Source organism: Aptenodytes forsteri, unplaced genomic scaffold, assembly GCF_000699145.1.
Source record: "Aptenodytes forsteri isolate BGI_AS27 unplaced genomic scaffold, ASM69914v1 Scaffold141, whole genome shotgun sequence".
Classification (NCBI taxonomy): Eukaryota; Metazoa; Chordata; class Aves; order Sphenisciformes; family Spheniscidae; genus Aptenodytes; species Aptenodytes forsteri.
Window position 1 is genome coordinate 969,288 of NW_008794416.1, and position 11,485 is coordinate 980,772.

At 48.6% G+C, this 11,485-nt stretch overlaps 2 protein-coding genes across 3 annotated transcripts in view; one reads left to right on the forward strand and one right to left on the reverse strand.

The window, feature by feature from the left end:
- The window catches only part of SMYD1 (SET and MYND domain containing 1), a 28,562-nt gene extending 22,698 nt beyond the window's left edge, over positions 1-5,864 (forward strand). For both annotated transcript variants that reach the window (XM_009289398.2, XM_009289399.2), the window contains 4 exons: positions 952-1,044; positions 2,245-2,408; positions 3,783-3,951; positions 5,443-5,864. In XM_009289398.2, the coding sequence (XP_009287673.1) occupies positions 952-1,044; positions 2,245-2,408; positions 3,783-3,951; positions 5,443-5,601 (585 nt within the window). In that variant the 3' untranslated portion in view covers positions 5,602-5,864. The remainder of the gene's footprint in view (positions 1-951; positions 1,045-2,244; positions 2,409-3,782; positions 3,952-5,442) is intronic.
- Positions 5,865-7,143: 1,279 nt separating this feature from the next.
- Positions 7,144-11,485, reverse strand: FABP1 (fatty acid binding protein 1). Its single transcript, XM_009289400.1, has 4 exons — positions 11,389-11,485; positions 10,162-10,334; positions 7,822-7,914; positions 7,144-7,296 (listed from the first exon to the last, which is right to left on the reverse strand). Exons 1-4 carry the CDS (start codon positions 11,453-11,455, stop codon positions 7,246-7,248), a joined length of 384 nt encoding a protein of 127 aa, XP_009287675.1. The 5' UTR covers positions 11,456-11,485; the 3' UTR covers positions 7,144-7,245.

Here is an 11,485-nt window from a genome sequence, read left to right on the forward strand (position 1 = left end):
GAGCAGCGGCCCCCCCGGCCAGCTTTCCCCCAGTTTATGTACTGAGCATGACGTCCCATGGTATGGAATGTCCCTCTGGCCAGTTGGGGTCAGCTGTCCTGGCTGTGCCTCCTCGCAGCGTCTTGTGCACCTCCAGCCTTCTCAGTCAGTGGAGCATGGGAAGCTGAAAAGTCCTTGACTAGTGTAAGCACTGCTCAGCAACAACTAAAACATCGGTGTGTTATCAACATTATTCTCATACTAAATCCAGCACTATACCAGCTCCTAGGAAGAAAATTAACTCTATCCCAGCCAAAACCAGGACAATGTGCATCATGCCTTCAAATGCACGGTGAAATCCAGACTTCTTTGAGGTGTGTGGGAAAACATTTCACTCTCTGGATGCAACTGAAATCTGAGGTCAACCATCTTATAGTGTTTAGACCTAATGACAGCATTTCTCAGAGTGGGTAAAATTTAGTGATCTTTCCTTATTCCACCCATCTCTCATTCAAGAGCCTCATTTCTCTCAGGCAGCTGCACTGGGAGCACCTGATACACGCCAATCGGTGGCTTTCACAGCCTCTTTGGCATCTTGTGAGACCTCCCAGTTGCAGGGTCTGTTCTGTCCCTTTTTCAGAGGAGAGAAGTCGAGGGGAGAGTCAAGGAACCCAGTTATGCATGCCAGATGTACATGGCCATGACCCTGATGTGCAACACTCTTGCTGAAGTCAGCAGGAGCTTCACCTCTCCATTTGGTAGCGTGACCATTTCAGCTCAGTCTTAGGCAGGTTTGAGGAGGCACGCTGGGATATACGGCCAGCAATAGGATGGTAGCGAGTGATGTGGGAAGCATCTCGCTGAGCTGATTTGGGTTCCCAGACTGCGGAACAAGCATCCCTTCAACCAGGGTATTTTGGCATGCATCAAGCAGTGCGTTTTCCTCACCTTTTTTCTTAACGTTGTCCCCAGCCCTCTGCAGAGACGGTGAAGGAGGTCATCCAGTTCTCCAAGGACACACTGGAGAAGATCAACAAGGCCCGCATGGAGGGACTTTACCACGAAGTGAGTCCCGGTACTTTTGCTCTCTTGCTGTATACGCACTGCCAGGGAAAGCAGGTTTTGTCCCTCTCTACATCAATGATTTAAGGATGAAACAAAGCCCCATTGCTGTAACCTGAATATCCCCATGTGCTTCCTGCCCTCTTGGCAGCTCAAATTGCAAAAGCTGACATTGGTTTCTGCCCTCTGTAAAGCACGACCATGTCTGAGACAACATCCCAGACTGATTTCTTTCGTAGTGATAATACAAGAAGATTCAAGTGTCTTCCATCACCTCCAGTTGACACAGGTGTTGAACCAAGGGCCTCCTGGGCAAAAAACATGAGTTACAGGGCAAGTGTAACAAGTCAGCTCTGCCAGGTATCCTCATAAAAAGGAGGACAGTGGGTTTGGGAGAGGGACAGGACAGTCAGGAGACTTGCCACATCAAGCTGTGGGCTATGTTTGCCTGTGTTGATCTCCTCTTCACCTCCTGGCTCCTGCATGTTGCTCATTTGTTGGGTGCTGAGGGCGAGTATGTGGTGTGGGAGATCCACGTCCCACCTGGAGCACAGGCCACAAGGGCAAAGGGTGAGAGAGCTCAAGTCACTTCTTCCTTTCTTCGTCTTGCTGACCCAGGAAATATGTAATTGTTCTCTTCAGAGTGTAACAGCTTCAGGAAAACACTCCAGGTTGAGCAACAGTCTCCGGGTTTGAACTTACTTTGGGAAAACGCTGAAGTCCCCAGAGCAGAGATTTGGATGTTGGGTCAGGGCTAGGTGCACCTGTGATGCAGCCGAGCAGACAGGCATGGGTCAGTGCAGCTGCGTGTCCCCAGCCCCATGGGGTCATTAAGAGCATTCATTGCATCAAGTGCTTGTAGGAGGTTGGGTGGATGGCGTTGGGGTGTAAGAGTCCTGTAGGCACTTGGTCTCTGACAAAACCCAACTTCCTGGGATCTTCTGCTGAACAGTAGACATAACTTTTTCCTCACCAGTTTTATGAATGTAACCCTAGGAGAGGAAGATTTGAGCACCAATCATTTTGCCAGACTGATGTTTTTCAACAAATAAAAGCATATCCTATCTTCCTCAACCTTCATGGAGGCTGACTTGGCTTCTAGGACTTGTATGGACCATGTAACCCACAGGGTTTTGGTGTGGCAGCTTCGGGGCGAAAGGTGCTCTGGCTTTCCCTTCCTCTCCCTGCTTACCCCGGATGCAGGTCGTGAAGCTGTGCCGCGAGTGCCTGAAGAAACAGGAGCCTGTGCTGGGGGACACGAACATCTACCTCCTGAGGATCCTCAGCATTGCCTCCGAGGTGCTCTCCTACCTCCAGATGTTTGAGGAAGCAGCTGACTATGCCAAGAGGATGGTGGACGGCTACCTGTATGTCTGTGCCTTATTTTCGGCAGCTCTCTGTGGTTATGCAATGTTAGGCAGCGTGTTATAGGAATAATTTTCTTAGTCTACTCCCATCAGGGCAGCGGTGCTGGCATTCAGATTGGGACCTGATTATATCACCAGAGAGGGACCCCTTCTTAAATGCACAAGAGCTCCCAAACACCTTGATTTACTAAACTGTAACTGGCAAATGGTTTGGGTACATCTTTTATTAGCATCTTTGCTTTGTCTCAGAAGCATCTCAAGGCTGCCCTGGTAGCAAGACGCAGAGCCTGGGTGCAGATGGTGCAGGAGATGGTCTGTTCCCCTGCACCCTGCAGGAAGGGGAAGTAGCAGAGAAAAGAGAAACTGTGTCAAACGTCTGTCACTCAAGATATCCTTTCACTCTTGAATAATAAATGGCTTTTTGTGTTGGCTAATTAGTATGCACAAGTCCTGTGGTAAAAGCTCAGTGAGAAAAAAGAAATTCAGGCTTAGTTCACATAGATCCAGGACAAACCTCACAGTAAAAATGATGTACTTTATTATTACCAAGGTTTTACTACAGGACTGATGAGTATTAAATAGGAAAAAAAAAAGAGTAATGGAAACCATAAAGAAGAGAGAAAAGCCCATTTTGTCATCTCATTCACCCTCCTGCTGAGAGTATCTCATACCCATTACTTGTCTTTTTGGTCAGTTCTACCCCAAAAGGCCTGTAATATTTTGTTCTTTTTCAGAGGGGTGACAGAGTCACCTCCCTGGCTTGCAAGCCTGCCAAGCCACTTCAAGTCCCAGCCCTGCACTGAGCTAATTGAATGACACACAGAAAATTGCTTCCCCTCCCTGTTCCTCAGTTTTTCAGTGCAGAGTGAGGACTGCAGAGATCTTACAGTCCCTGGAGGCAAGGATGCATCTCCAGGGGATGAGGTGAACATTTCTGGAGTTTCTGGAACCACCCGTTTCTCTCCCCACTTTGAATGAGAAGCTGCTGGTTGTTACATTCTCAATTTAGGCATGTCATTAAGCGTCTGAAGTTAAGTTGGTGCCGTCTGGGCTGTCGAGTCAGATCTGGGTTTTGTTTGTGCCTAAATAATGTGGAATGACAGAGCTTGGCATTCTCCAACCCAGGTGTCCAACTTTCCCTGTTTGCAGGTCATTCATCCTCTTTCACAACAGCTCACGTCCTCGTATAACTCGTGTCCCCGTGTAACCCATGCCTGCCCCTTTCTAAGCAGGGCTGCACATTTCAGTGGCACCGAATGCAATGGGCTCTTCACTTGAGTAAACAGTCTGCTCTTTGGCAAACATATCACATCACTGACAAACACTGGGGAACCCAGATCTTTCCTGAACTAAAATTATTCAATGTTTTTCCAGGAAAATATACCATCCCAACAACGCACAGCTGGGGATGGCTGTGATGCGGGCAGGAGTGACTCACTGGCATGCTGGTCTCATTGAAGCCGGGCATGGCTTGATCTGTAAAGCCTATGCCATTCTCCTGATAACCCATGGACCTTCCCACCCAATTACCAAAGACCTGGAGGTAGGTGTCATCTCCTCTGTTGTCTCTGCTGGCTGGCTGGGCAAAATTACATTCAAGCTGTAGAAACAACCCACACCTAAGAGCCGAGAGATTCATCAAGTACTGGCTGCTTCTTACTAGTGCTGTGGTTTTCCCTAGATTATGTTACAGTCTGCTGGGAAATGCATGTCCCTTCCTACGGGAAATTTTCATCCCTGAAAAATAGCTTTTATCCTGCACCAGGACATACATTAAAAATGGCCACTGAGCTCCTGAATCTTCTTTGAAACTGCCGTCCTCAAGGACAGAGCCTGCCATTCTTCAAACAGCCTGATTTCTCTGCTCTTGGATGGATGGCATTACATTTTGACAATATCAAATTATGTATGGTGGATGTTCCTAGTTTACCAACTGATTTTCCTTATCGGTGTCCATTCTTCTTTATTTACTACTCCCCAGTCCTTCTAAGCTGCAATGTGTTTTTTCCTCAAATGACTGATAGGTGTATTTCCTAGCTTAGGGTCAGGAGCTGCAGATCCCAGGGAATTACATCTGCTCGGCTGTGATGAACTATTTACAATTGCAGCTGGGGATCTACAATTTCTTTAGCCTTTAACTCACCTGATGTGACCTGTTGGCTTTACAGCATTCTCCTTTATTAACCAAAAAAATTATATGATACCAAATGAAATCCTTTATTGATGTCTTAGTCCCCATTATAGCAGCACTATAACCTTTATTAGTGCAATTTTATATCATCATAAAAATGAGTATCTAGTACCTAAAGCCAACCTGTCTGTTGACTGTTTGCCTATATATAGCAGAGGGCAAGACCCCAGAACCTCCATTTCTGTATCTTCCTTCCCATGTACTTCAGGAGGAAAACGGTGGATATATGGCACATATTTATCTCTGTGCTTCTAAACCAAGGGTTGAATAAACTCACAGACAGGTGTAAAAAGATTTCCTAAAATCCATTCTGAGCCTCTGCCATAGTGCAGCACTAGGAATGACTCTGCTCACAGTGAATCCTGGGCTGCAAGGAGTGCGACCATGACGTGGTCGAAGAGGGGCTGAGCATCCTCCTCCTCCTCTCCTGCCTACTCCCACACAAGGTGACCCCCACCCCGGTGATGGGTCACACCAAGGGTCAGGCCCAGGGTGTGGATGGGAAGCACGCTCACTCCCTGGCTCTGCACAGCATTGCCTCTAGGCCCTGCATCAGGTTTGGGAGCATGAGGCTTCCCAGCAGCCTGCGGAAGAGCTGGGGGCAGGAAGGGCTGATGCCTTCTTCACCTTCACAGTACACAGGTAACCAGGTTTGAGAAAGTGACTGGATATCTGTGTCCAGTCAGCTTTGGTCCTGCTGGTGGGACATGTAGATTAAATTGCATCAGTCATTACATGGCCTAGGACATCCCTGAAGGACGGTCCCCATTTTTAGGCAGTGCTTTATTCACTTGCTTTGAGACCCCCTGCGTTACAGGTTTTATAACCTGTTGTGTCCCTCAGGTCATGCGTGTCCAGACGGAGATGGAGCTGCGCATGTTCCAGCAGAATGAGTTCATGTATTACAAGATGAGGGAAGCTGCCCTCAAAAACCAAAAGATTCAAGTCATGCCTGAACCCAGCAATGAGACCTCACCAAGCCTCTTCCACAAGAAAGAATAAACCCTGAGCTTGAAACAAATTCATGCCTGTGGGATAACATCGTCTGTGGCACCTCCAAACATGGGGAATGTGATATAGGAATGTGATATATCCATAAGGATTGTTTCCAGTGGCACCAGTCTGACAGCATGGACCCGCTGGGGGAGTCCTGAAAAATCTTCTGAGGGCTCAAAGCAGAGGAGATCTTGGCAGAAACATCTTTTTTCTACCGCTAGTATTAAAAATCAAAGCAAAACCACCTGTTATAAAATTATTTGCATTCTTATTGGAAGCCTGTTTGTCTCTACACAAGTCCTGATCCTGAAGTCCTTGGTTAAATTTTAATTGATTAAGTGATTTTGCTTGTGTTTCTCCACATCTAAGATGAGTTCACTGGAGACCAACATCTAATTTTTAGGAGCTGTTGACCTAGGCCTTTCCATTTGTCCATGAGGTGCCCATCTGATGCCCAGTGTGACAAACCATACCGGTTCAGTTCCTAGCATGAGGATCAATGTCGACCTGTAACATGAAAACCTTCCCTGAGGAAACGGGAGTCATGGTAGAGATGCACATGAGGACAAATGGGTCCTTTAGTGGCACGTATTGGGGTTGTAGGACGAGGTGAGGAGGCACTGGTGGTGTTTTCTTAACATGCTGATCAGCTTTGAGCGGTTGTGAGAACATCATCACAGCTAGGTATATCACAACAGAAATACACCCATTTCCCAGTGACGATTCCCAATCATCATCCAAGCACAAGGCTTGGAAAAGGCAGCTAAGAAGGAAGAGTTTCCTCTCCTGTGTGTGTCCGAAAACCACATCTCCATCCAGCCAAGCGAGAGCATGGGAGATGACTGTGGTGCTCCTTCTGTGTCTACAGTGTGAACAACCAGTGTCCATCTCCTGCCAGGAAAGAAAACCTGTATTCCACCCTGGAAGGAGAGCTCAATTCCAGTTCAACCCAATTTATCAGGCGCAGTTTGGGGTGAAACACACACTGGACACCTGCAGGCTGTCCAGGGCCCTCTTGCTGGTGGGAAGGGATGAGGAGGAGATGGGGATGGAGTGGCCAGAGCCTGTAGGGCTGGATCCTTTTGCAGAGGTGTGAGGATGGGCATGGCAGTTGGGACACCCGAACTGCCCCCACGACGGTTGCTTCCCCAAGGCAACTTTCCAGGCAGGATCACTGACATTTTTTTGAGCCCATCTAAACCTCCCCGTCCTTTGGCCCTGCCAGTCACCTTGTGGTCACTTTGGCCATGTTTGTAAGGAAAGGGAACAGAGCCCTTTCCTTGCCCAGTGCTTCTCCATCCAGCCAGCCAGGGCAGCCGTGGGTGCACGACCCACCAGGACATCCCCAGCAGGATGCTGGCACCTGTCACCAGGAAGGGGCTGGAAGAGTGCTCATCAGCATGGAGCACATCTCAGAGGGTCACTCAATGGCTCCGAGCCTGCGCCTTAGCCCAGCTCCATTCACTGACATCAGCACAGCCTTGGCTCAGTCTGTTGCCCAATTTCTGCCAGGGCTTGCGTGAGTTTTGGAGGCTTGCATCTCTTTATAGCAACAGCGAAGAGGTTGATGATAATAATGAGGCCTTTAATACAAATTTTACTTTAATGGACACATTTTACACAGTAAAATGATTGGCATGTGCAGGGTCTCTAGATTCTCTTGCTGATTCTCTTGTAGGTGAGGTCTCCCATGGTCATTGTCTGAAAAACAAATGGATAGCGTTAGCTTTTCATGGCGCTTGGCTCCAAAATCGACTTGGAAAGGATCTGGTCTTGCAAATCAAAACAGGACTGGTCCCCAGTCTATCTCCTATAAACTGAATTATTAAAGCTTTGGATGTCTTCATGAATACCCCAAAGCAGGTAGGGATAATCTGGCATCCCTCAACTGGGATCAAACTGCTGCACCTCTCTTCTTTAAAAGTGCCATGCCCAGCCACATAAACATCTGGGTGGGTGGGAACATGCCCTCACTGCATGAAACTTTGATCAGAAATGCCTACTGGGGTCTCAAAGAGTACTTTTTGGATCAGACTATACCGAAAAACTGCCTTCAGTGCCTGGCCAACTGACCAGCTTTGGTTACAAAGCCTGAGTGCAAGCGTGTGCTCAGCTCCAGCACCCCTCTAAGGTCCCCAGCATCTCTGTAGGCTTTGTAGGGCCAGAACCCTGAAGGCAGCTGTATGCACCGTTACTCCAGCCATTGCCCCTCTCATCTGCACTTACATTGGTGATAGTGTCTCCGTTGAGTTCAGTGACGGATTTCAGCCCTTTCAGGTTTGCGACCAATCTGTTGTTACCCTCCAGCTGAACAACAGCCTGGTAGAGAGGGGAGGAGACAAAGGCATTCATGTTATTGCTGAAGACCATATCAACCCCTTCCCTTTCTGTACTGAGCTGCCACCGTCCCCTCTGCAAGCCTGTTTGGAGCAAGCTGCTCCCCCGGTGATTTTGGCTTTCCTGGGAGGAGGAGAAGAGAGGGTTGTGCTGGTGGTGACTACAACACAGCAAGGGTATGGATGTTTACTTTGGGCTCTACAGGGGTGCGATTTTGCCACGGTACCTACCTCTCTCCCCTTCAAATTGAGACTCACTCACGACTCCCACACTGTTAGATGGCAGAGGCATTTTGTCCTTCCCTTTCTGTACTGAGCTGCCACCGTCCCCTCTGCAAGCTGTTTGGAGCAAGCTGCTCCCCCGGTGATTTTGGCTTTCCTGGGAGGAGGAGAAGAGAGGGTTGTGCTGGTGGTGACTACAACACAGCAAGGGTATGGATGTTTACTTTGGGCTCTACAGGGGTGCGATTTTGCCACGGTACCTACCTCTCTCCCCTTCAAATTGAGACTCACTCACGACTCCCACACTGTTAGATGGCAGAGCAGGGATCCTTGGCATCCCTTGACATCACACCAACACATGAGTTTTGGGGGAGGACAAAGAAGGCTTTTCACCCCGCCAATACTGGTGCCTCTGTGCAGCCCTGATGCTCCTTGGGGCAACTCCTCATGCAGCACCCAGATCAAGAGGACCTGCACACCTCCAAGGAGAGGACTGCAGAGCCACCTGAGCTGGGCCAGGGCATGCCATGTTGTCTCCTCTCCACCGTTCACCTATGGCACATTACTGCAGCAACCTCCTTTGGGGTGGGGTGATGGGGAGCTGGGTGACAGTGTGGGGCTGGGGGAGTCTCATTCAAGGTGGGAAACAATTTAAGGAGCTTTCAGAAACACAGTCATGGCTGGAGAGCTCTCTGGGGAACAAGCACATCTCCTGAGTCTCTGCCCCCCAGGAGCTGCACGTCTAAAAAGACTCCAAACATCACTGACACCCCCAGGGCCAGCTATCACTGATCATTGAAATTACTCAAAGAAATAACCGAGCAAAAACCATTTCTGTTCATCTGTCTGTCCAGCTGTAAGACATGTTCATCTGCCCTCGAGTTGCTGAATTTATGGAGGGTAAAACTCTTCTAATAGCCATTTCCCCCTAGTTTATGTGCAAGGGACTTCAGTGATGCTGGAAATCGTGATACAGCAGGTACAGCTCTCAGAGCCCGATTCATTAGGTCTTTTTTTTGGTGATCATTCCTCCTGCTTTCAAAAGTCCCTGCAATATCATCGTCTTCTGAGGTAGAGGTGAGAGGCAATATTTGCTGGTGGCGCTCTCTTGACATTTTATGAACCATTGTAAACTAATGTCCAGAAACGGGAGCTGACCCAGTTTCAAGGGTGATAAATCCTCACCTTGCCAAATCATCTCACCCAGCGTAAACAGAAGCAGTAGAAAAGGCTAACAGACGAGCTAACAGCTGCTGGGACTTAAAAGGAGAGATTTATTGGTTTATGATTCATTGGCTGACTTTCCTGCACTACCTTTAAGTCAACAAAACGAAGGTGGGGATATGTTTCGTGTTGCAACATGACAGAAAGTCAACCCTTTTCCACCTCAAATCTTTCAGACCTTTTCTGTCAGAAAAATTTACTAAAGCATCTCTATCCCCCTTTTCCAAACGGGCTATTAAAACACTGGCTTCCAGTGTGTCCTGGTTTTGGCAGGGATAGAGTTAATTTCCTTCCTAGTAGCTGGTACAATGCTGTGCCAATTTTCCAAATTGGCTATTAAAATAGCTTTAGAAATGCAAGGCTTCATCTGCAGAAGTGCTAGCTGGAGAGCTTGTGTGATGTTTTGTAAAAGCGAAGAGGGGAGGTGGGAACTTCAGATTCTTGGGCTCTGAGTTTCTCAGGAAGGTGGCTCAGAAATGGACTGTCATTTTCGGAAATGTGTCCCTAAGAGCCTTGCTGAGGACCTGCAGGGAGCAGGGCAGCGCAAGTCACATCTGCAGACTTTGTTTCAGCAATTAGCCCCTTCCCATTATATTAAATCATGCATGCAAACCGTGAGTGACAGAACCAGGCTGGGGAATTACCCAGGTCTTTGCCCTGTGTCAGCTTTAACATCCGTGGTCTTGTCATTCCCTTTGGCCCAACTGCAGGGGGAATGGCTGGGAAGGAAATTTAATGTCCCTGAGCCCCTGCAGCCCTGGCAGAGGAGGAGCTGATCACTCACCTTGACCTTCTCTCCTGTCAGCATCTCCATCTCGCACTCCTCCCCGATGGTGAACTCGTTGTGCAGCACTTTGGAGCCAGTGGTCACAGTAATCTTGAACTTTTTCCCATCCTGCACAATTTCCGAGATGCTCTTGATGTCCTTGCCCTTCTGGATCTGATCATCAGGAAGCCCTGCCCAGGAACAAGAGATGTTAGGTGGACCTTGGAGCCATTGGTGGGCAGAGCTGCTGCCGAATAAATGCGGTGGGATTTGGGGACACACAGCTGGGAGGATTTCTATTCTAGTGTGGAAAAGCCTCACAAGGATGATGGTTCCCCAAGGGCCACAAGGCCCTGAGTCTGCTGGGGAGGAAGAATAACAAATACTGTCATCCTGGGTTTGTGTGGGAACTAGACTTCTCCCTTGTCCCACTGACTTGGCTGGGAGCAGAACAGCTACCTCCCTGGCCAAGCATCAGAGGGAAAGAAGAAACCCTGTCTTCCTTCCTTCGCTGAGAGGCAAGCAGAGAAAATGGAATAAATCGAGGCAGAGGGAGGGAACCAAGTGGATTTTTTATGAGATTCAGGGTCCCTCAGAACTAGCTCACTAAAATCTCCTCCCAAAGCCTGAAGCTGATCTGACAAATAGAGCCCCTCCGGCACATAACTCTGCAGAAGTGGTGCAAAGCCTCCTGAATCCCTGCAGGAGCACATTCCCTGGCACTGTCACTGGTGGAAATCTAGCTAGCCACATTCATCATTAAGCTTTTAAACAACCCGACTATTTTTCTGATCAATGGTGGAATTTGGGGCTTTGCGGCATCACAGAGCAGCAGCACGGTGTGCTGAGCGATGTCCTGCTTGCTCTCACATTCCACAGCCTAATAGGGCAGATCTGCAGTCGCCCTAAGCAGGTCCCGCTGGCTTAGCGCGTGTGTGCAGCACTGCCACGCTGGCCCGTGGCTGCAGAAACTGCTGGGACCGTTTTCCTGCAAGCCATAAAATTTCACCCAGCATCTCTTGACCTCCAGCCACCAACCAGAGGGATGCTTTCTCTTCTATTTTGAGATCACATCTCCAGGCACATGCATTTTAAAAAACCCAACAATTGCAAGATGACAGACAAAAATAGGAAATCTGAGAGATGTTTTCAATCTACAGCGTCAGCACATCCGCACAGTTGGACTCCCAAATATCAGGGGGATCTGTGGAGGCAAAGCAGCACGCCGCACATGCAGGCACTTACCAAGGGCTTTCATAAAAGGCTCAAAATTTTCCTGGGACTGGAGTTCATACTTTCCAGTGAAGCTCATGATGGGAAGGCTCTCTGTGCTCCCAACACA

Coding starts and splice junctions, on each gene's coding strand:
- FABP1 (XM_009289400.1), bottom strand. CDS start 11,455: ATGAGCTTCACTGGAAAGTATGAACTCCAGTCCCAGGAAAATTTTGAG. Junction 7,915..10,161: donor TGACAGGAGAGAAGGTCAAG/GTGAGTGATCAG, acceptor CCTCTCTACCAG/GCTGTTGTTCAGCTGGAGGG. Junction 7,297..7,821: donor ACGGAGACACTATCACCAAT/GTAAGTGCAGAT, acceptor TTTGTTTTTCAG/ACAATGACCATGGGAGACCT.